This window comes from Phascolarctos cinereus, unplaced genomic scaffold, assembly GCF_003287225.1.
Source record: "Phascolarctos cinereus isolate Bilbo 61053 unplaced genomic scaffold, phaCin_HiC Scaffold_2;HRSCAF=192, whole genome shotgun sequence".
Taxonomy (NCBI): domain Eukaryota; kingdom Metazoa; phylum Chordata; class Mammalia; order Diprotodontia; family Phascolarctidae; genus Phascolarctos; species Phascolarctos cinereus.
In genome coordinates this window covers 261308532-261333626 of record NW_027555625.1, presented here as the reverse complement: position 1 = coordinate 261333626, position 25095 = coordinate 261308532, and the positions used below count along the sequence as shown (strand labels likewise).

The 25095-nt window shown below is 40.9% G+C and overlaps 1 protein-coding gene across 10 annotated transcripts in view; it reads right to left on the bottom strand.

Moving 5' to 3' along the window:
• The window catches only part of BRD3 (bromodomain containing 3), a 54450-nt gene that overhangs the window by 25703 nt on the left and 3652 nt on the right, over nucleotides 1-25095 (bottom strand). For 6 of the 10 annotated variants that reach the window (XR_002323564.2, XM_020981928.2, XM_020981929.2 and 3 more), the window contains exons 2-6: nucleotides 22654-22776; nucleotides 6434-6748; nucleotides 5096-5233; nucleotides 4400-4547; nucleotides 2585-2799 (exon numbers count right to left, since the gene is read on the bottom strand). Coding sequence is in view for 9 of the 10 variants with exons in the window: in XM_020981928.2 (XP_020837587.1) it covers nucleotides 2585-2799; nucleotides 4400-4547; nucleotides 5096-5233; nucleotides 6434-6634 (702 nt within the window). In the remaining variant the exon portion in view is untranslated. Of the gene's footprint in view, nucleotides 1-2584; nucleotides 2800-4399; nucleotides 4548-5095; nucleotides 5234-6433; nucleotides 6749-6974; nucleotides 6994-7286; nucleotides 7380-19419; nucleotides 19439-22653; nucleotides 22777-25095 lie in introns of those variants that run through there. The other 4 variants (XM_020981934.1, XM_020981931.2, XM_020981932.2 and 1 more) reach the window with 4 other exon arrangements.

The window sequence follows — 25095 nt, the reverse complement described above, 5'->3', positions numbered from 1 at the left end:
TTTTTCCCCCAATGAGTTCAACAGAAATGATCATGATCACTTGCTAGGTAAAAAGTAATGCAGGATGAAGCATTACAAAAAATTGGAAGAAAAACCAGCCCACTTTGTAAAAGTGGAATCTCTGGAACTCTCTTAGAAAAAAGGGCCCACATCTGAATAGCTATCGGGGTTCACCAGGGTTCTTAGCTCTCCACCATGAACTACATGAGGGCACAGTCCATATTAGTTGTTATAAAGACCAAAAAGCTATCACTTCCTTATGTGGAGCCTCAGTTTTCTTATCTGCAAAATGGGGATAACAACACTTGCAATATCAACCTCACAGGGTTATTGTGATGTTCAACTGAGACAATGTTGGTAAAATGCCTGGTGAAACTTGGCACTATAGGAATGCTAACTCTTTCATATTATTATTGTTATAAAAGGATAAGTAACACAAGATAGCCTATATTAAGCACCAAATGAATGCTATAGACACTTTCAAAGGAAACCATCACCATCCACAGGCCTAATTGGGTAAAGTTTCAGGGAAGAAGCAGGATTTTAACTGTGTTTGATAGATGGGGAGGACTGAGGGAAGTGGAATGGGATGGGCAATAGATGGGGACAGGGGTTGGCATGAGTACATAACGATGAACAGACTGGACTGTGTGGAATAGAGGGATTATGGGAAGGAGCAACAGAAAGTAAGGATCACAATTTGGGAAGGATCAGATCATAGGAAGCCTGGAACAATGACAGCAATGAACAATGAAAACAGTTCTCTTGTCTCAGGCTAAGAGTTCAGACAAGAGCCACTCTGCAGTGGTTCTCAAAGGATGGTCTATGGATGAGCTGGGGTCTTCTAGAGTCCTTGAGATGCTTCTAGGCTGGTCTCTTATACTATGTGACCGTGTATATAATACATTAATAATTTCCTTGTGACCTCCTTCACTGGTTTCTCAATCCAAATTGCAAAAGTTAAAAGTTCTTATTCATTTGGGTGAGGTGTTTTTGTTTTTTCTTTTGCAGCAAAAAGTATGAATAGGTGAAACTGGGGGCCTGTGAACTCTGTGATTCTGCCAGAGTGGTTAACAGACCCCAAATGTCTGCAGATTACAGCTAAGAGATAAACTGCTAAAAAGCAGTATTTAAGATTTCAAGTCCTTGTTTGCAAACTTCTAACTGAAGGCTGCCAGGGGAAAGCAGATAACTAAGCTTACAAAATCCCCAATATTTGTTCTACATGTAGCAAACAGGTGATTTTAAGTACATTGATTGTTAATGGCTAAAGGGTGGCTGTCCTGTCCTTTTACAGGATAAAGCATGACAACTATTTCTTTCCCTGCTTAAAAAGGTTTGTGCTTACTTTGGAATTCTGAGTGTCAGTGGGTAACAGAAGTGGCCAGAAGGATGATCATCATATAATGGAGTGTTTCCTAACCACATCTCCAGCTAGCCTGAAAGTTCTATAAGTAAGCATCTTTCCCCTACCTCAGTAAGCTCCTAAGGCCAGCGATTTCCTTCTGCTTATTCAGAGCCCCTATACCATCTGGCACTATGCCAGCACATTCATTTTGGCTTGAACCAGATAGTTTTATTAAGTTGTAAGCCAGGCATAACTAGGTGTTAATAAATCAATGTTGAACTGAGTTGCATTATCACTACAAGCAATTATAATAACATTGATGAGAAGGAAGACGATACTTGTTCACCCTTCTGTAGTGTCTTACAGTTTAGAAGGTATTATCCTGTCATAACAACCCCATGAGGAAGGTAGTGCATGTATTATTGTTATTATTATTATCATTAGCAAAATGGTGTAGGAGAGAAAGACTGTTGGATTTGGAGTCAGCAACCATGGGGTCAAGTCCTGGTGCTCACACTTAGTAACAGGGTAGCTTTTGGCCAAGGTACTTAATTTCCGAGGCTCAGTTTCCTCCTCTGTAAAAGGGGATATGATAATGCTTGCAGCTATGAAAGTATGGTTAGACAGCTGACCAATAAGTAAAAAATATCTAGTTTAAGTCCCAACTCCAGCCTATACTGGTTCTGTAAATCTGACAAAGGCATTTAGCCTCTCAGTACCCTGGCCAATTCTATAAGAATTCCATATGTTGCAAAGGAGGTACCAATATACATCAGTGAAGGGAATTTCCTCACCAGGAGTACCCTAAATAGATGAAATCACAGATCCAGTCCAAAATAATTCTTCAGGCTGCTGTTCCTCATCCCCATGGATATGACATTCTATAACACTCATTAATTTTGGGGGAAGGGCTGGCAAAGAGATCCATGCCAGAAGAAATTTTAGTGAGTTGATCTTATCTGGAAGACTGAATTAATCAATCCTCCTACCCTGGCAGGAGATATTGATATCAACGGCCCATTTTTTCAAGCAGAGAGAAAAAAACAGACAGCATTAGCGACTCATATGAGATTACCCAAGGCATTCAAGTCTGTAGCCAGATATCAAGGACAGTAATTCTTCCCTGCCGAGCCTGGCCACCCTCAAACGCCTACAGGGTGCAGCACCATGGAATCTACTCAAGGTCTATCCACAACTTACTGTCTGGGGACTTGGGAAGGAGCAGCTTTTGCTTACCTTCACTACGGGTGGTGTTGGTGGAACCACGGGCATGATAGGAGTGGCAGGAGGAGGTGGGGCCACAGTGGGAGGGACCGTGACAGATGGGACATTTGCAGTGATGGTTGGCACTGGAGTTGCTGCTATCACTGGTGTCTGGGAGACAGCAGGAGGGACATTCTGAAAGGGAGTCGGTGGGGAAACAGAGGACATGGCTGCCGCTTGCTGTGCTCCTTCAAAGTAAGATGAAGAAAGATAAATACATCTGATATCTGCTCTCCTCCCACAACCCAATCAAATTAGGAGCCAAGATGAACTGGCTCATTCAAAACCTGACCTCCTCCATAAAGCTTCCTGGATCACCCTAGCCAGAAGTGAACTGTCCCCTCTTCTGAATTTTTAGAACATTCTTGCCTATACTACTCACATGGCCTTTATGCATTGCCTTTTATTGAAATTACTGTGCTCTTTTGTTTCCTCAGAGTCTGTCCGTTCATAGAGAAAAGGACAGTCTTACACTCCAACCAGCACAGTGCCTTTCTTTGCATGCAGAAGGTGCTCAATAATGACATACCGAGCAAATGAATGAGCATGGTTATAAACTTCACAATAGATTAGAAGGAACGAATTCTCTACACATCTTTTTAATGAAATCACTAGTTTATGTACATCCTAAGCTGGTGAACCCTACCATGACCTGGATGACAGCAGCATAGTCAAACTCTTACCAATCAGGGCTCTCTTCTCAGTGTCAATTCACTTGGTGTCTTGGTTCATAAATCACCCAGGGCCACCAAGGCTCACACCACTGCCCAAGGCTCATCTGGTTAACATTGCTTCTGCCCTTCCTCCCTCCTCCCTTCAACCTTGATGGCCAATGGAGGATGACTGAGGAGAGACAGTGCCTTTCACTTCTAACACCAAATTCAGGATGGGTTTTTTTAAGTGCTTTACATTTAGCAAAACCATCTGCATACTGATCTTCACAACAATTCTGTGAGGTGAGTCCTCTTATTATTTCTCTTTTCAGATGAAGAAACTGAGGCTTAGACAAGCTGACTTGCCCATGATCCACATAGCTATTAAGCATCATAGGATTCAGACCCAGGTCTTCCTAACTCCAAGTCCAGTATTCTTTCAACCATACCAGCAGTTCTCCAAGTTTGGTCCTGGGGCTCCTGGGAGTCTCTGAGACCCTTTCATAGGGTCTGAAAGGTTGAAACTATTTTCATAATAATACTAAGACACTGTAATTTCTAATACAATAAATATTGATAAGATATAACCCCCAAAAACAAAAATTCTTTTTTGGGGGAGGTATTTCTTAATTTTTTTTCTTAATTTTTAATATAAAGGAATTCTAACACTAAAAAGTTTTAGAATCACTGCACTGTGCCATGCTATCGATCACATTCCCCCTCTCTTCCTCCCCCAGGGCCCTGGGGGATGGTGTATTCCATTCATCAAAATACCTGTAAAAAAAAGAACATATCCCTATGTGAGAGGGAAGCCTGAATCACTAAGATATTTTGCCAAACAAACTCATTCATACATTCATTCCTTTTCATTCGCTATTTGCCAAGTATAGACAGAGCACATGCTAGGTGCTATAATGTTTTTGCTGATGGCATGTATATAGAGTGTTTTGATTGTTCTGCAGCAGCCATGATCTATTCCACAAATAGGTAGCATGAGGCCAAAGAGAACATATTAAAAAAAAAAAGGATCATTGTCATTGTGAGGCTATTTCAAGAACAGTAGGATACATTAATTTCTTTGTCTCAACCTTAAAAAAAAAAGCCAGGTGTTATCAACTTCACATCATGTAGTTACCTGCACTCTGTGCTCCTGCTGCTGGTTTTCGACCTTTGCCCTTAGGAGCTGGTGGTAATAATTCCACTTCCTCTTGGGGCATCTGGGCTACCTTCTGAAGAAATATTTTCTCTAGGGCTTGGGCCATGAGGACTATATCATCTGTGGGCTGGAGAAACAGAACAAGGCCTGGTATTAGTGTTTGGAAGGGGGACCAGTGATGAAACACAACTATTTTTGAAAACTAGAATTTGGTAGGCTCAGATGAGCAGAAAAACTAGACTAATGGTGCTAGAGCTGCTCTAGAAAAACAAAATAACAGGAGTCCAAGTAGATCAAGGGAGAGCATGGTCTGCTTACAGCAAACAGAGCCACGGTGCATCCAGAGCGACCCTGAGAGAACGACATTGGCTATTACCAGATCAAGTCCTGAAGAGCTAGAATTAAAGGGATTATTCTCTGATCTGGGCTCTGACTCACTAACAACACTGGAATATACCATTTTACCCAACCATTTACTCTTTCCACACCAAAAAAGCTTCAGACCAAGAAATTGGAGCAGAATAAAGCAATGTGGTCACTCCTAAGTGGTATTTCATGTCCTTTCAAGAGGACAATTTGGAAGAGTAAATTATCCCTCATCAAAAGATAAAAGCCAAAGGCTTGGTATTCTTCACACAATGCTGCCACTTTAAAAAAAAAAAGCCAGTCCTTTACCTTGTTATAAATATAACAATTTGTAAACATTGTGTTGAAATCCTGCATACATTCACTCGCACTCCAATAATAATTGTTTTCCAGTCTCTTCTTAATAGTCCCCATGTCCATTGGATTTTTAATTATTTTATGATAATCCTGTGGGAGAGATTTTAAAGGTGTCAGTCCTCCATAACATTTTAAACAAGGTAAAGTCCATTGCACTCTCTCTTTTGGCAGTTTACTGGTCTACCAACACAAGCAGGCATCCAAGAACTTTTATGATTCATATCACTAGGTAGATCAAGTCTAGATCAAGGCACAGATTTTGAGTAAACTAAGGGAGAGTAGAAACATCTGCCCATTTCCCCTATCTCTAGCTACTATGCTAAAGAGGCCTGAAAACTCCTGACTTCAGAGAAAAGGTTTCATGCTCTTTTCACCCCTACACAGACAGAAGCTTTCTTTGGTCCCAGGTGATACAAAGGCAAACAGCCTATTAAAAAAAATCAAGACTGGGGAGACAGGCTGTACCTTTTCACAAAATGAACCCCAATTCACACAAGTACCAGAAGAAGATACTTCTCATGGTACAAGATAAAATCAGAAACAGTATGAAGATTTGCAAATGCCCCTATCCAAGCTAGGCTTAATGCTCCGCCTTTAATGGATGCTGAGAGTTAAAGCCTCAGGATGAGCTTTTTGATCAAAATGAAATATGAAACAAAGCACCTTCTACAAGAAGATGAAGCCATATTACTTCCATATTTCTAGCATCTGGATTTTCTGTGATGTGAGCATTCCCTCCATTGATACAGACTATAATCCCTTTATACACTTAGTACATAGTTTTAGAGTTTTCATGGCCCACAAAATTCTCCAGGACAGTTCTCAGGACCACAGGCAAACTCGAAGGCCATGCCCTTCCATTGCTAGAATCCTTTCTACCTCCATTGGACATGCCAGAGCCTACAGGCCACAAGCACGACCCTTGGAAACCCAAGGTTACCTCCACACCACAGTGAGGCATCAGAAGGCTTTACGGGAGGGGGCATATTAGCTGGCCTTTAAATTCGGGATTTTATATAATTTCCTTATCTCGTCTGATCTTCCCAATAATCCCGTGACAGACAGGTAGAGTAGGGGTTATCATCCCTACTTTAAAGGTGAGGAAACAGATAAGTGAGATGACTTTCCCCTAAGATCACATCCAGCTATTAAGAGCTTGGCCTTAACCCCACTCCTACTGATACTAGATCCAGTGACTCCTGAATAGGCTGGCAACAGGAGGATTCTGGAAAGGTGCAAGTGGCTAGATATCTATAGCAAGACTCAAAGCATAAAGAAGAACATACTCACAGGTAAATTCAATTTAATTGCATCTACTGGTTGATAGAAGGGCCAAGCAAACTGGTGCTTCCACAAAGTTTTCACCACAACATTCTGCATGTACTGCAGCTGATTGGTCTTCCTCCCAGGCTTGTTGGGGTTGGTGACTTCTGGGGGGGGCGGATTCACAGGGCCCTGAGGAGCCGGAATCGCTGATGTTACCGTCGACATTTTCTGAAGTCTCTATCTCACTTACTGTCACAGCAGCAGCTAGGAGATTCTCTTTCTTTCTTTATGCTCCCCGAATAGGATTGACATCCCATTTCCAGGGCCCAACCATGCAACCTGTATCAACAGGAAGAATGACAAAGAAACAAACTGAAGACATCGAGCGCTAACCCATCTCTAAAGACTTCAGGAGGCTCTGCCACTATTCTTCATGTGACCTGGGAGCGGACAGTAAGCATGTCCATTCAAGGGCCTGACTCTGTGAATTCACCCATGTGACAGGCTAGAGGGTAAAAAAAAACCCCCACACAAAAAAATTCCAGCCTCCTGGCAACTTTGTTACCTTAGAGCACATTCCAGTCACCATTTGTCTATAAAGTTTGTTTTTTTCAACCCTGATCTGTTATGTGGTGACCTCTCTCAAAAGATGGCTTAAAAAGAAAACTAGGAGTGCAAAGAAATACAAGTGTTTATGAAAGATAAAACATTCCCAGGTCACATGTCTCACTGATATTGAGAGAGAGAGTGAAAATGCAACAGCATTAAGGGGATTAGGCAGCAGGTGGAAGAGAAGCATTCTGGGAGATATTGTTACCTGGTGCATTCTAACTAATGTTCACTTAGACACCAAGCTAAAACTCCTCCTGCTACCTACTTGTTGGAAGATGATTGGTTTCCACTGAAATCTAAACTTTTCTTGATTGTAGTAATTTAAAAAAATGTTTACAGGTAGAAAATTTTAAAAATCGATCTACATAATCAATGCAATACAGGCAGAGCTACAGTAGAAATATAGACATTCACAGTACTACACAGGCAACTGACTAGCTGAGCTTCACCTCCCTTATATACTGGGATTCTAATGTAACCACGAGAACTAAGGAGAAGGGGTTTGTGATGGTAAAGAGATTGTGACATGAGCGATCACTCAGCCAATCAGACTTTAGGAAGGGAATCCACCCAGAGGAGGCCTAGAGAAGGCAGACAGAAGACTGATGCCTGTTCATCCTGTCCATCTCGGTTCCACATCTTTTGCACAGATAATTATTCATTTATTAAATGGAAATCTGAACATCAAGGAACTATGAACCCATGGACCTACATAACCCTTGAATGTCTATATTTCTATGATCAATGCCATCATATCCTGAAAATGTAGCAGACCTGATAAAAGCCAGGGTGCTCTTCCACAGGAGAAAACCAGTTGACTAATTCAAGCAGGATCTAAGGGAAAAACAAAACTAGCCAGCCAGTACCCCAACTGTTAATTGTGGGGTTGGGAAACTGGCTCCCTGGAAGGCAAGGAATCTCAGAGCTTGCTTCTGGCCTAGAGCCTGGAGCCATCTCTGTGGGGGGCTGGGAAAGAAATCAGGGCAGCTATTCCCAGGAGTCCCTCTGGACTGTCTTTACTCGTGTGGCCAACGGACACAGCTCTAAACTTAGACTTTGTCTCTCCATTGGTCCCATGCAGGTTCACCTACCCTGAGTCTCAACTTGAAGGCTTCCTGTCTCTTTTTTGAATGAATAACCATTATTTTAAAAGGGGACCACATGTCATTGCCCTGTCTGTAGGTTCACTTTCTTCTCCTCATACTATCCAACGAACTTAAGGGAAAAATACTGGATCAGACACATTTCTTTCATTTCTGGGAGATTCTATTAAGGAAATCTGTTTCATTCACCATTCATCAACTTCCAAGCCAGGGAAGACTCATTAGTAATCTGCTCTATTACACAGAGAGTCTATAAACATGGTTAAAATCTACCCAAAATAACCTTTTACCTCTTTCATCTTTTTTTAAGGGACTTTCAAATTCCAATCACTTCAAGACAGCTTAGCAGATTTAGAATAAAAATCTTCTCTCAGGCACACTCCTCATTTTCCCAGATCTTGAGATTATACAACTTCTTCCACTCAAATCCTCCCCTCTCCCCACCTCCAAAAGCATACATAAGGGAAAATTATACATGTCCACGTAAATATGTTAAGATAAGCAAGGACTAAGCTTTGGTTTGCTATGTATAGAGTTTAGATAAATATTAAGCAACAGAAACGTTTTGTTGGTTCAATGTCCACTGTGTCCGAGTTGGTTCCAGTGGTCACAGATTGCTTTCATGACTATCTGGGCCCTTGCTTCATTTCAAACAAAAGGCAGCTAAAAAGTTCCCCCAGTTCTGAACTGAAACCAATGACTCTGCCTGGCTCATTCACCCCCTAGTGGACTCCTACTTCTGGGCTCATGCTGTCTGCCTGGTTTACTTCTTTAAAATTAAGGAAACATAAGTCTTCATTCAGCATTTTTGTTATCTGGATAGGCACTGACTTTCCAAGCTTCGTATTAGGCCATAAATCTCTGGACCTCTAGACATCCCCTACTCCAAGCACTGGGGGGCAGACAAACGGGAACTAAATTCTCTGCCTGGTTACAACGTCACCAGCGGGATGAAGAAAACCACTTTATTATTCATTGTAATAATACTAACTCCTCACATTTCTGCAGCACTTTAAGTCCTGGGATCTAGAACTAGTAAAGCTCATCTAGTGGTGGTCTAAATCCCCTCCCATCCCACCCAGGCTTAAGATGAGGAAATAAGATACCCAGAAAGGTGAAGCATTTTGTCCAAAGTCACATGGATAGTAAGGAGCAGAGTAAAGATTGAAACCCAGGTTGTTTGACTTTAAATCCAAGGCTCTTCATTATATCACATTTCCAAAGTATTTTCTTCACAGCAACCATAAGTATTCTTATCCCCAAATGAGAAAAGGAAGGCTCTGAGAGGATTTTTTGTTTATTTTATTTGCCCTGTGTCACCCAATTTGTTAATAACAATAGCAGAGCTTGGACCCAAAGTCAGGTCTCTTGACGCCAAGACCAACATTTCTTCCCCTATCTACCACTCCCATATACACTGCCCCCTCCTCAGCTCCTGTAAGCCATCTATCTCCACACTCTCCTGCCAGTGTCTCCCACATTGTTTTTTTAAAGAGTCGATTCAGAATGAAGAGAATACAGATTGGTCCACTTCTCAGTGGTTTCCCTGATAAGGAATTGTTGCCAGAGCTACCCCTGAGATGAATTTTCCACCATCCCTAACTCCAGTCTTTCCTCCAGGCTGACAACAGCTAAATATTTCTACAGATGCTTAGGACAACAGCTGGAGACTGAATCTCCTCCTGTGGCCTTGGCTATTCCAGGGAGTCTGATTACCTGGGCAACTTGCAGGTCAGAGGACAGAGGTGTGATTATCCTTACTCTCTTCCCTAGGCTTCAGGCTAAAAGGCTCAGAAAGTAAAAATACTAGGTGGACTGATAAATCAAGAGAAAAGGGAGCAGCACAGAGATTTGCAGCTTGACTTAAATGCCAGTCAAGGGTGGGGGAAGAGACTGACTGTGTGTGATAACCAGGTGTGGGGGCACTCCTAAGGGAAACAACCCACTTACTTTGGTGCCTGGAGATTAAAATGAGTGTAAAACTGGAAGAAGAAAGAAACTAAAGAGTAAGGAAGGGAAGACAGAAAGTGAAAGCCCTGAGGCATATTTATTCTGCAATCTGCAATTATTATTCACTGGGCTCTCCCCTCAAGCAAGGGAGACTTAAATAAGAACTTCGATCTTGTTATAGAAACCTACAGAGTCAGAGAGGCCACTGCTTTCCCCAAAGGACAATTTTGGATCTTGGGAAACCAAAGGACTGCCACAACCAATACCTGCAGCTCTTTTCCTTTCTCACTTTCTCCCCTTTCTCCACCTCTTTCCACCTCGCAAATGAGCAATGCTAGCCCTACCCATCAACACAGCCCAGACCTTCATCCTGCTCAGCCTAGCGTGTGGCCACAGAATCCTTTCTAGAAAGAGAAGACGGATGACTAGAAGCAATCTAACTTGGCCTCCCAGTCCTAATTCTCCCATTCACCATGCTTCCTTGGGTCAGTCACTCAACTTCCTTTAACATCAGCTTCTCCTTCCACGTCTCACTATATCTCACAATGGCTCCAAAAGGGAAGTACTTAGTCCTCCCAGGCTGCATGAAAATCATAAAACTCTTGGGTAGGACTGGGCAACGTAAGCCACGTTGCCCATCGCCCACTCTCTAGGTAGCCCTTCAACACACTTGTTACTTTGGGAGGGTGATGGTGGGGCAGCTGTGCAGTCTACACCAGGCAGTCATAATTACCAAAACCAGCATTCCCAACTCATTGATGAGGCCTGAGGAGGAAACCCTGGCTCCTAAAATTAAGAGGTATTCTTGACTCCCAAAGAGTAGAAATTAAAGTGTAGCTGCTTCCCCTCATATGGGTTTGATTAAAGATATGTTGCAAATAGGACAAAGGGGAGAAAAAAGCCCTCTTCGACCTTTGCCAAACACAAACAAACAAAAACTACAACATACTTTCTATCAATGACACAAAAGAACAGATGTGTGCAAAGTAATTGAAGTCTGACTTCCTGTTAATCCAAGAAATTCAGGCCCCAGAGTAGAGCAGCAGACTCAATGGGAGGCCAGAGGAGGGGGAAGGGCAGGAATAGAGTGCAAGTCTCCTAACAGGAAGATTCAACTACAGACACACTCCAAGCTCCTTTGCTGATTCTGCTGCTGTTGTTCAATACGTCTTTGAAGCCTGGGAGATCAGTACGGTTCTAAGAAAAAGAATTGCCAAGGACAGACTGAATGGCACTGAAGCATTTCAGTTTTGTGTTGTACATTTGCCAAAAATGGATGCAATGCTAGCTAATACAAGTTACTGTGTGTTTCAAAAATAATGTTTATCATGGAATTAACCCAATATCAACTCCACTGGGACTGTCCAGGGTCTTATTACATGCTCAGGACGTGCTACGTACAGGACGTGCAAGTGAGGAGAGAGTTGTAACAAAATCCACAACTTAGACACAAAAGCTATCTGTCACTGGCATACACCTGCACTGCCAGGGACAGATGCCCAAGCACCCAGATCCCTTCACCACCACCTTCCAACCTCTCCTTGGTAAGATTTAATGGAAGAGGGCAGCTATCATTAAGTATCCAAGCACTGAATACCCAATATATATATATAGATAGATATAGATATATAGATATAGATATTTTAAATCCTCTTGGCTTCTCCTGTATTGCCAAAATGACCAAAGGAAATACCGGACAGTTTCACCAAGCCAAATGGAGGGAAATATTTGGAGGAGGGGAGGAAACGAAAGCAGGCCTTTAGGAGCAAGGGAAAAAATTCCTAGGAACAAGGGATAGGATTTTAGCGTTGAAAGTAATCTTAAAAGACATATAACTTAAACCCCTCATTTTGCTGAGGCCCAGAAAGGGGCAATGACATGCACAGTCAAGTAAAACCAGTAGTTCAGTGACAGACATGAGATTCCAACCCAAGACTTTCGACTCCAAATTCAGTGCTCTTGCAACAAAGTCCAGAAGGCTTCCTAGGGCTTGTGAATCTTTCATATATTCACAAGACTTCATACCAACGGATCATAAAAGTATTAACATGGGGCATTTCCAGAGGTGACGGTTAAACCCACTAAGCCTCCCCAGGGAAGTAAAAATCAATTCCAATCCTTACTAGTTGAGTAAAGGGCTGTAACAACCAATTATGTTCTAATTTATATTATATTTATCTGTATGCATGCCTTAAACTCCCCCATTAGACTGTAAGCCCTTGAAGAGCAGGTAATTTGTTTTATCTGGGCTATTTTCTCTAGTCTCTCACACAAATGAATCTCAAAAAGTAGGCACGTCACAAAGGTTGGTTGGGAAAAAATAAAATGAATGAACCACCACCTGGATCTATGGACCCATACCCCTGAGGGTTAATTATGGTGACAGCCTTAGAGACTGGGCATTTTAATACTAGACTGGCAAATGAGAGTGGGGCCAATTTAAAAGACAGAAAGGCAAGGGCTATGGACAATGATGTTACCATTGTCCCAGTACACAAGAGAGCCAGCTTTTCAAAAGATATCGATCCATCCAAGCTGAAGGGGTCTTCCCAATCGATGGGCAGACTCACACTTCCCTTTCTCTCAGTTTATTGCTGACAAGCACTAACCCATCAAATGGCTCTACCAGGTCAGGAACCGGCTACACCAGAGGCTGGTTACTTTGCAGGCAATCCCTTTGAAAGTAGAGTTCTCGGGAATAAAACAGATAATAATAATAAAAAATATATGTGGGGGGGGCAGCTAGGTGGCGTAGTGGATAGAGCACTAGCCCTGGATTCAGGAGAACCTGAGTTCAAATCCAGCCTTGGACAGATAACACTTACTAGCTGTGTGACCCTGAGCAAGTCACTTAACCCCACTGCCTAGCCCCCCCCAATATATATATGTGTGTGTGTGTGTGTGTGTACATGCATACACACATACATATATATACATATGTGTTGTGTGTATATGTGTGCATGTGTACACACACACACACACATGCTGTTGAGTTAAACCGACACAGGGAAAGGTATTGCCTCCAAATACAGTGACCGAGAAGGCCAGAAAAGAAAAACTGAATGAGTCACCCGTCGTAGATTCCTGCAGCCTAACAAAAGCAATCTACCACAAGACAGAACCCCCAGCTGGACACCACCAGTCATTTATCATCTGTCTTCCACTGGTGAAAGGGGGGGAGGGGAATGGATTCCTGAGTAGGCAAGAAAGAGGCAAAGAGAAAGGAACCTGAAAACAGTCCTGGTGTTTCCAAATAAAATTAAAATCTTAGTGACTTCAAACCACTTCACACCTTCCTCCCTCAAAGACCATGGCACACTTAACAAGCACCTACTGGGTGACTCTAGTCATTTCTTGACCTATCCAGGGATGCCTCTTAACAATACAAATTATAAGCTGGGAAAAAAACCTCACTTAGAGTTGATTTGCAACAAGACCACAAAGGTGATGAACACACATGAAATTCAAGCCTTGGCTACTTGTGGTCATTAAGATTATGTTGTGTTTTCTTATAAACTCAATGCTGCTTTGCCAGAATGCCACTCAGTTTTCCTTTGCTCCCCATCTATTTCTGTGGGCCAGCCACACTATGCCTTCTGTTATGGTCTTTTCTAAAGCTGACTCTGGAGGGCAACACAAAGGGTCTCACCTGTGTATGGAACACAGCTGGTGAAAGCCACCAGTTATTATAGAGTACCTTACTCTATTATACTATGGGTCTGGACTCTTGCAATAGCCTCCTCATTGGTTTCGGTACCTCCAGTCTCTCCTGTCTCTAACCCATCCCTCACACAGCTTCCAAAGTGATTTTGCTAAAGCATAGGTCTGACCATGTCACTACCCTGCTCAATAAACTCCAATGGCTCCCTGTTATGTCTTACATCAAATAAAAACATCCTCTGTTTTGCATTTAAAGTCCTTTGCAACTTGGATACTTCCTACCTTATTTTATATACATACATACATACATATATACACACATATACATATATGCATATGTATGCATATATATGTGTATGTGTGTGTATGTATGTGTACATATATGTGTGTGTGTATATATCTATATCTATCTATCCCTTTCATTCAGATACTTCACATACAACATTCTATTTTTCTGTCTTCATGCCTCTGCATCCTTCTTAACCTCCACCTCCAGGTTCCTTCTAAGTACAGATCAAACACCACCTCCTATTTGAGGCCTCTCCTGATCTCCTCTTCTTCCCAGCCACTAGCTGTTGGTGCCCCCCTGCTTCACCTACCTATTCAAATATCTTGTATATACTGTGTTTATATCCTACATGTAAATGTTGTTTCTCCCTCATAGCATATAAGCTCCTCAAGGACTGTTTCGTTTTTGTCTTTGCATCCCCTGTATAGTGCCTGGTACATAGTAGGTGGTTACTAAATGCTTCATTGATTGGCTACACTCCTGGCCAAATTCCAGTCTGCAATTATTTAGAAAGCCCACAGTGTAGATGTGATTCCAATCCTGTCATAATAGCATCCTAACATGCAGGACATTCTCCTAAATCATAAAGGGGAGATGACAATAACCAGCCACATTTCTGTGGCACTTTAAGGTTTCTAATATGCTTTCCTCACAGGATCATAAACTGAAAGATGGAAAGGTTTTCTAATATAATGTATTTTACAGGTGAGGAATGAAGCCTAGAGAAATAGTTATTGGTCCAAGGAGACAGAAAAAGGACATAGGCGGTGCTGAGTTTTGAACTCATTGCTTTGACTCCAAATCCAACATCCCTCTCGGACCACTCTGCCTCTCCCCTGGGGCAGGAATATAAAACAAGCACTATTTATTCCCATTTTACAGATGAGGAAACTGAGGATCCGAGAGATTAAATGATTTGTTCAGAGTTACACAACTGCACAGCTAAGTATCACAGCTGGAATTTGAGACTATGTCCCCTGACTCCAAATTCAACACCCTTTCCAATGAATGCGGAAAGTCAGGAAAACTGTGCTAGATTGTACCCTCATCCTCAACCAGAAATAAAGCCAGAAACACAAACTGCAGAGATGTGGGATGCTTCCAAAATTCCTGGAGAGGACTCAGCACGGTCTTCAGGGCCATTTGCTCAGTTGGCCTGATTTGGGGAAAAAACGCTTGATTTAAAGTCCAAACAATTGGGCTCTATTCCTAGCCATGCTACTTATTTCCTATGTGACAATGGACAAGTTTCTCAATGACTTGAGGACTCCCATTTTCTCAAGTATAAATGTCTGAAATGAGGGATTTGGACTAGATGATATCTAAGTTCCTTCTAGCTCTAAATCCTTTTATCCCAAGATCCTTTCCCAGTGAAGGATCTTTTCTTTGCTCCTCTTTCGAATAAGGAAGGAAAAAGGGGGCTCCATAATAGCAGGATTCTCCTGGCTGAGTTTGGCGGCAGGAGGAGCCCCTCTCCTCTATCCAGTCACAGCTATGGGAAGCTCGGTCTCCTGGAGACATTCTCCAGTAAGAGGGGCTTTATGGCACTGGGGGAGGGGCAGGGAGCCTGACTAAGAGATAGCATCTACAGGAATCTGGTGCACTGAGGGGAGAGCAGGGCTGCCAGGAGAAAAAAAAAATCCCCCACCCTACAACTACTAGAACCAAAACAAAAAATGCAATCCCCCAAATCAAGAGCTTATCCTCCAGTAACAAAACACCCTTAGTAGCCTTTTCCCTTTGCCCTCAAAGGAATGAGCCTTGTTTGGTACTTCTGGTCTTTCCTTTCAGGCTTCACTATTTAGAACAAGCCTAGGTGTGGAAGAAGAGGTTTTGAACTGGCTGCTCAGCATTTCCCATTCATTATAGTCAACACAGCAGTTTTAAGCCCATTAGAACTGGAAACCATTTTCTACAATGGGAGCCTAAAGGTTTTTTGATACATATAATGTAGCACCAATTAATTTTCCTACTTAAACCTCTCATAGTAAAGGAGCATTTAAAAATCTGTTCCCCAAGCTGTCAGCTGTATGGCATTCACCACACAACACACCCCAGCAACCACTTTATTCCAAAAGCTATTTATTGCAGAGACAAAAATCTTATTGAAATAAAATAGGACAAGCCTCCCATTCACTCACGAGGCTTTGTGTTCTGAATGTTTGTACAACAGCAGAGTAGTCTTACTCAGCAGATACTGCACTTTCTAGTTCTGTTTGTAAAACTATCTAAATTGACCCCAAATGCAGGTTTTAAAGTCTCTTCCCATTCAGAGTAATTCAGATATCACTGAGACTTTACCACTTCCCTTAAACATGGTATATTTTAAAATTTGTATAAATAAATTCTCTGAATTAATAATCTTAATTAAAAATATGTGGATATATAACCTTAATTACCACTAACAAAACAAATGTGCAAAATGAGGAACAGAAATAGAACCTTACAGAAAATCCATAGAATTTAAAGTAGAAGCAAACAAATTAATAGAAAACAAACAAGCAAGAAGCACATTTGCTCTGTGCCCCTCTCCAAATCTGCCTGAGGTCCTCTTCCTTAGGTTTTGCTTTCCTTTTTTAAAAGTATAGTAATAGTCAACAAAACACTTGACTATGAAGCTGGACAAAAGAGGCAATGTGAACAGGCAATGTATATCTGGGACAAGACAATCTCAAGATTGCTCAGAAATGAAACTCTGAAACAAGCCACAAAGTACTAGAGTATGAAGGAAAACCAAGAAATTAGATAACTTGTAGCAGGACCTTGAGAAACTGGCAAGTTGTGAAGTTGGATTTCAGGAACCAAATCATCAGAGATAAACATATACACAGAGACACTAAGAAGTTCATTGGACCAAAAACTACATACACAAAGATGACCCTATGCCATAAACTTGAGCAAATTTTGACAACCTAAAACATCTCCTTCCTGTTGTAAGAATCTTGATTTTGTCAGCTGAGTTTAGAGATGGAAGATTTTCTGAAATCCATAGGACAAGAAGTTTCTTCCCTCATCAGAGTACCTATGGAACAGGATGCTGTGGAGTGGTAGAAAGCACTGAGCTGGGTATTAGGACACCCTTGCTCCATTTCTGGCATTATCTCTAAATGAATGACCCTAGGCGTCAGTTTCCTCATCTGTCAAATGACAGCCAACTGATACATAGTGCCTTTCAACATTTTTAATATGTTCTACACTTTACGACCCTCCTAGTTTAAACTACATTCTATGCTATTATAACATATAAGGTCTCTTCTTGCTTTAACATTCCATGATTCAAAGAGCAATTTTTCTTGACCACTCAATAACTCTTTGGGAGTATGACAGGCACCCTGCACAAGGGACTGAGGATGGAGGAAATGGATTTCATTAAAGTGTCTTTCAACCTGCAAACCTGGGTATTTAACCACATAACAGACTCAAACACCATAAATGAAGTATAACTCATCCCAAAGTAGAAAAACAGTTTAAAGATGACTGACTTGGGGAAAATGAGAAACGGAAATTTTAGAGCTTGTGCACTTTTACTAGCATTGAAAAACACTGAGCCAACAGCCGACCCTTCGGCTCATTTGGTTGCAAGGGGATACACTGAAAAATCAGAGCTTCATTTTTAGAGACAGAAACTGTCATTTGTAGAATTAGTGCCATACCACATCCCTACTAAATAGCTCTACAGGCCTTCATGGAATAAATTCTCCCAGGGAGTAAAGCAACATGGCATTAAAGGGTTCCCTCTCTTGCTTATATCTTATACGCAGATCCTTACTACTAACTACCAGCATCAGCACCAACCCCATGCGTACTGCTTTAGAGTTTATAAAAGCACTTTTCAATACATTACCTCATTCATCCCTCCCACTAACCACTTTGTGAAGGAAGTGGAGCTGATATTATCATGCTCATTTTTTCAGATAAGGACACTGAGGCTCAGAGAGAAGGAGTGATTCATTCATCCAAAGTCAACATGGCTTGTAAGAAGTGGCAGAACCAGAACTAGGGGCCAGGTCTTCTGACTCCAAGGCCAAGGCTTTACCCACCTTGATATCCTACTGTTTGATACCACCACCACCACCACCATTAGAGGTCTACTGAGCTCTTCGTACTGTTCTAAGCTGTTCATATAAACAGGAGTTAAGGTTATTATTCCCCATTTGAAAGGTGGGGAAACTAGGACCAGGCATGCATTAAGGGACACTGAATTAAAGTTATCTGCAAAGGGGCAATTACCACAACAGCTATTTAATAATTACTGAAAGCCCATGGTGTGATAGGTGCAGCCCAGAGCATACATAAAATCCATTCCTGGATGCTAAAGAGCTGCCATTCTAAGTCACATGAAACTGGATCCAAGAAGGCAAATCCTTGCTCCTGAGACTCTTGGTGCCTGGCCCCTGTGACGGACTGAGACAACTGTTTCCTGAATGAAATAAACCAGTGCATTCCAATGGAATGCAGGCAATCATCATGCAATGAGATGCATCTGGGAGTAAAAGCCACTGGCCCAAGGCAGGCCCCAAGCACAAGGCTCTCCCCCCCATTTCCCTCCCTTGGGGGACTTCTCTGCCAGAGCTCAGGCCTCTAAAATCTGGGCTCTTCCTTTGCAGTCCCTCTTCCCTGCAGCTTCAGCACACACACTGTTAGCTAAGTAGAGTGAAGAGATTAATTTACCACAATACAAAGAGATCTGGGGGCATATAAAGTCTGGACAAAGAGAATTAGAAATCCAGTTAAAAAATTTTTTTTCAAAGAAATCTCCTTTCTTTATTCCAACTTGGGGTAGGTTAACACATAAATTGGGCCCTTACAGTAAATCTAGACAGAGGTCTGCTCCCAAATTCCCCTTTCAGTAAACAGTTTCTCATAGCTCTTCAGTTTATACAACAGTAACACCACTACGGCAGATGCTTCTATGACAATTCGTGATTTGCAAGATAATTTGGGTACATTATTTCATTTGATCCTCACAATAATCCTTTGAGGTAAGCAGTAGAGGTATTATGATCCTCATTTTACAAATAAGGAAAGTGAAGTTCAGAAAGAGCTTAAGTGCCTTACTTGGCCATGGTCATACAGCTGAAACAAGATCTGAACTCAAGTTTCTCTTGGTGAAAAATCCAGCCATCTTTGTACTAGACCACACAACCTCTCCAAGAACTAAGGTCATTTTTTCCCTTTTCCTTTTGGTTGGGCTCCAAGTTTATGACTGAGTTCCAGGTTAAAATCACCCTCCTTGCTGTTTCCTCACACCATACCACTCCCACCCTCCATCCCCATTCAGGAATTTCTTTGAATTGTGTACAGAATTTCACTGAATCAGACTCCCAGTATCCTGGGCACCCAGATTCTGAAATGATGCTGGTTTTAGCCCTTAATGACCAAACATTAACACTTACTCATTGACTCTTGTTTTGAAGTTTCTTCATACTTTCTCAATCCGGTTTTTCTAAAAGCTTCATGTTTCTTCAGAAACCCTTCAGCTTCTGTTCCTTGTTTTTTTTTTCAAAACATCAGCATCACAGGAGTTTTGTCACAGCATTACATGTCCAGATCTACATATTGGTCACACTTCTGGTTTTTCTTTATTTCTCTCAACTAATTTCCTCCTCCTTCTTTTAGAGAGACCCAGATTACTGGATTTTATTTACTTCCATTTCTATTTCTTCCCTTTTCAGGAAGGAAGGAATGGGGGGGGGATGCCAAGCCACTACTGACCAACAATCTACACAAAGATAAAACAGGTGAGAGGTATGCTAACCATAGGTGTTCCTCTTTAATGATTTTACTTTTTTTTTTTTAATGGAGAGGAAGGGTTTAAACTAAGCACTTCCTTTTTTTTTTTCAAGTATGCACCATCCATCAGGTCACTGAATAAAGAAATTTTATAGTTTGAAGTCATCTTAGAACACAGAATGATAGAACTAAGTGGGATTTTAGAAAATAAAGGAAATTAGACACAGAATATCTGAGCTGGAAGGGCCTTTGAGATTACTAAAGTGATTATGCCCAAAGAAACTAATTGGCAAACAAGTCACCTGCATCCAGCCTTTTCTACTCCAGCCACAATCATCCACCTTATAAGAGAAAGAGACCCAGTCATTTGCAGTTATAGACTTTCACAGAAGCAGGAAGCCTCACTCTGAACAATTACTTTGGTTAAAAAAAATACAAGTATTTCTAAAACTCTGCTAAAGCCCACTATTCTCCAGGACAGTGGCAAAAGTGTCTGTCAAAAAGATCTAACTCAACTAATTTATTTAGGGGCCTGAGAATGAGTTATAGGGACAAAGAAAATAGATCTTCCAGTGAAATTATATAAAGAGGACCTGGAGAATGCCTAACATGTCTCCTTACTGATGAATGCAAGGATAATTTGGGAGAAAATTGTGGCTTATGGACTGATTACAAACTAAAAGCTCCCTACGGCATGATTTGCTTCAGACCCACAGAATCAAAGGTTCCTTGGTGATGATTTGATCTAACCTTTTCTCTGTGTAGATGATGACAGAATGTAAGACCCTTGAGAATGGGGAGTGTTTCATCTTTTTGTCTTTGTATTCCCAACACTTAAGCATAGTACCTGGCACCTAGGATGTACTTAATAATGCTCAATGATTGACTGATTGATTACAGGCAGGGGACATGGGACCCATAGTGGGTAAGTGACTTGCTTGATATAAATTTCATCTGCATTAGCTTTCATCCAAAGGGATTTAACAATGGACATAATGAAAGAATCTTAGCCTATAGTCCTCCCACTATTTGGATACCAAGGAAAGTATGATAGGAAGGCACCCATATAAGTACCTCACTGAGGACACATCCCCCTATGTGGCTGTGTGGGTAGTGGGTAAAGAGCACTGGATTTGGAGTCAAAGGAAGGACCTGAGTTTGAATTCCTGCTCTGCTATTTACTACCTGTATGGCCTTGGGCAAGTCACATAAGTTCTCTAGGCCTCAGTTTCCTCATCTGTACAATAGTCAGTTGGAGTAGATGACCTCTAAGGTCCCTTCCAGCTCTAGATCCTATGAAAATGTATGTTACAGTTAGATCTGATAATATAAGAAACAGCCGGAAAAGCAACTTGCAAAAAGTGGTAAAAGTGACTTCCAAAGCACTAACTAATCCAGCTCATTTTGGGGTCAGAAAATTAGTTCCAAGCTCAAAGAAATGGGAAATTCCCTAATAGAATTATATACAGACAACCCATTCTATTTAGAATGAAGTTGTCAACTCAAAAGCAACAGAGACCGAGCAAGAACCACACATCTGCAACCACTACGATTGTGAAATGGGAACATCCCAGTGTTTGGGGTAGGGGTAGGGGTGCACTAAGTGGCAAAGCACTTCCAATTTAGAGCTCCCCTCTAGAACGTCACCCAGCTTTGTTTTATCTCTTAGTTTCTCTGAAATAACCTCCCATCCCAAATGACAAGTTTTAATTCATGTCCCCCTCAGACTCTGGGAACAACCAAAAAAGGATAAAGCAGCAACACGAAGCAACAGCAGAATATGTTGCATTTTAATCCAACCCAGCCCCAGGAAATAGCCCCACACATTTCAGTCTGGAAAAACATATTTGCATTTTTTTTAAATGGCCATGGAAAGAGTACAAATCCCAGTAGAAATACACAGAATAGAAACATTTGTGTATGTCAAGTACAGCTGAAGACAACAGCTCCAGCAAATATTTCCATAACTCCTAATGGGATGACTGCATGAAATTTGTATTAGAGCTACTCTTTAAAGTAATAACTTGGGAGTGCTCATCAAATTGCAAAAAGTTTGGAAACAGACAATTTGGATGGTTCCATTTCTCTCTCCATTGAGGCCTTTATTAGATTCCACAATGTTTCCCCCCCCCCCAAACTATACTTCCCATATAGTAACAGGGTTTCCTTACCCTTCCTCCATCTGAAAAGCTTAGGTTCCTAGACGGAAACTGGGTTTTGATGAAAAAGATAATTCAGAATCATGAAAACTGAGGAACAAAACAGTCATAATGGTCTAAAAGATAGGGCCTCATGCCACTTTCTTAGAGGATTTCAAGATTTCCAGGGCCCAGCATCCTTTGGTAGCTATGGACTATTGCTGCCACCTGATTACACAAGAGATACACCTACCAGGCTAAATGTCTTACATGGTTATTTAAATTCTGTATTATTATTTTAAAAATTATAATATTTCCATTTCCATGACTTTTCACTCTGGACTATGGACTCCCCGGCTCCTGGCAGCAGCTGTGTTTTATACTTCCATGGCACCCCTAGCATTCTGAGTCTAGAGCTGAATATCCATTAGGAACTCAAATTAATTTTCTTTGCTGATTTGTTGTTAGTTGTCTTTGATTCTTGATGAGTTACAAAGTAGCAAAGCTCTGATGTATTTTTGTGCTTTCTTAAAGAGTTACAATTTGCACATAGTTATGCCTATAACATTTTCAGATTACACTTAACAGTTTCTAAATACCCTACAAATGTTTTACCCCAGATTAGCATTTAAAAGGCAATATCAAAACCCCAAATAAACTCTGCTATAAAAAAAAAAACAATTTGTTTCCCCCACCCCCTGCCATCCAATTTCATTGAGTTTTATATTTTACCCAGTACTCAGAGAATCTGCCACTTACTGGATCTCCAACACACTTCATCAACTTCTGTCCACCAATATTTTCAGTGGCCTTCAAGGGGGCAAAAGGCATTCTCTGAGGTGCTCCTTTTTCCTGGGTCTGACCCCATGTTATAGTTGAGCACTAAAAACAAAGTAAAGCAGAAAACCAAATCTAGAGGGCTGGTTGCTAAAAAAAAAAAAAGTTGGTTTTACAAAGATACAACACTAGTACCACAAGTTGAAGCAACAGACAACACAATTTCCACCCACTTACTCTTTTCCCACCAAAGATTCTCTTGCCTTTCAGGGTTATACCTTGGAGAGGCTGGCAGAATTAACAGGAACAAAAGATGTTTATACAATGTGAGTAAGGTTTTCCCACTCTCTCCACCCCATCCCATCCTTTATTCTTTCTGAAAAGTAGTTTTCAACTGTCTGATAGGAGACAACAGGAATATCCATATTCTACCCTAGTTCATGCTGGCATCCAGGGATGGATTTTGGAAAATCAAATGGAAAGAGATGCTTAGGTCACTGTGTTTATTCTAGAGCAACTGTAGGCATGAGGGAGATACAAAATCACACTTAAGAACCGGGCATAAAACCAAATCAATTCTTCTTAGTAAAAACTTGACCCAAATACGTGAAACACATCAATGTTGCAAGGACTCTTGTTTTATCTTTCTGTACCCAACACTGCCTTGGCTGTGGAAGGGAGGGAGGCAGTCAAGAAGCAATGCAAGTGATCTTTAGGCTGTCATACCAAGCCTCCCAAAGGAGCTCGGGTACGGAAAAAAATCCATGAAAATAACCCACATGTTCCTATAGCACTCACCCTCTTAAGGTCCAGAAAAAAAGTTTATCATTCATCCCACTCATTTTCAATCAATCAACAAGTATTTATTAAATGCCTACCAGGCACTGGGCTAGGTTCTGGGTGGGGATGTAAGTACAAAGACTGAAACAATTCCTACTCACAAGGAGCTCACAATCTAATTTGGGAGTCAAGCACATATATAAGTACATACAACATAAATACAAAGTGAACACAAATAAATACAAAGTAATTAAATACAAGCTGGTTTAGGAGGGAGGTTACTAGCAGTAGTTTTGAAATTAAGTATTTTTTAAAATAATGGTTTTAGCGAAGATAGTTTCAAAGGAAATCACCCCCCTCCCCTTTGTGATTCCCACCTCACGTACCCATAGAGGGCATATTCCTCATTCTTTTACCTGACCTCTCCTTAGGGAAAAAAAAAGATTTCACCCAATGTACCATGATTTTTCATGCTCTGGAATCTATATCAGGGTCATGAAACTATAGGTTTCTGACATAATCATAATATATTTTTAAGAATGAATAAGAATTGCAAGCATAAGTCAAAGGGAGCAGAAAGATCTGGTGCCCACTAACTGATCAATACTGAAGATTCAATCATTTCATACACTCTAAAAAGGAGCAAATAGATAATGGCTATAATTTGGTTCACTGATTGTAATAGCTACATCTGTGAAGTTAGAATTTGTATTCATATACATGTGCATATATACACACATGTATGTATATGCATATGTTATATACACATATACGTATATTTTATATATATTTAAACTAACATAAATACTGCTAGGAATGGATCTTAGAGGTACCACAATTCTTTCCAACATGAACCTTGGCATACAAATGATTTGACATAAAGCCAGATGTTTTCATTAGAACTAATCCAGTCACTAAGTTATCTAAATTTTAAAATATGTGCTTAATCAATAATTATACAATCTTAGCTTAGCTTCCATAAACAAAGTAAATGAAAAGACCAAGATCACAAACTGAGAATATTATGCATCTTATTATGGACCAACTATTTATTTTCACTGGACTCCTCCACTAACTGGCATTTTTGGGTTGTTACAGAAATCTTCCTCACTGCTGAAGGGAAAGGGCTGGAACTATTTAATGAAAAGTTAGTGGGCATTCTAAGAGTCTAGGATGGTCAGTTTCACTTTTTTCTTTTCCTCTAGGAGTTTCACTTTCTGTTATTCAGGCTTTAGTGGGTTTCAGGAAGAGAACAGAATGTTTACTAATACTGAAACTTATTTACAAGTTTGCTTCCCAAGCATGTGCAAGCTGATTTCAAAGGAACTCAATACAGTAGTATTCATATTTCAAAGGTTACTTTTTAATACCTGAAAACATCAAAGATTGAGTCTGTATCACAACTTCAGCAAGACCTATTTTTAAAAATTATTTAGAATCTAGAAAGACCTTTTTAAAAAAACTATGCAAATGGAATTTTGTTTCAACATTACCAATAAGGTCAGAAAATGATCCTGATGTCCCTATGACACTACGTACCCTATTATTTCACCATCTGGAATCACTGGGCCACTTCAGGTTCTAAAGGCAGCCGGGCTAAATCAGTCACTTTAATTGCAAATATGATGCTTCACTGCTTCAAAA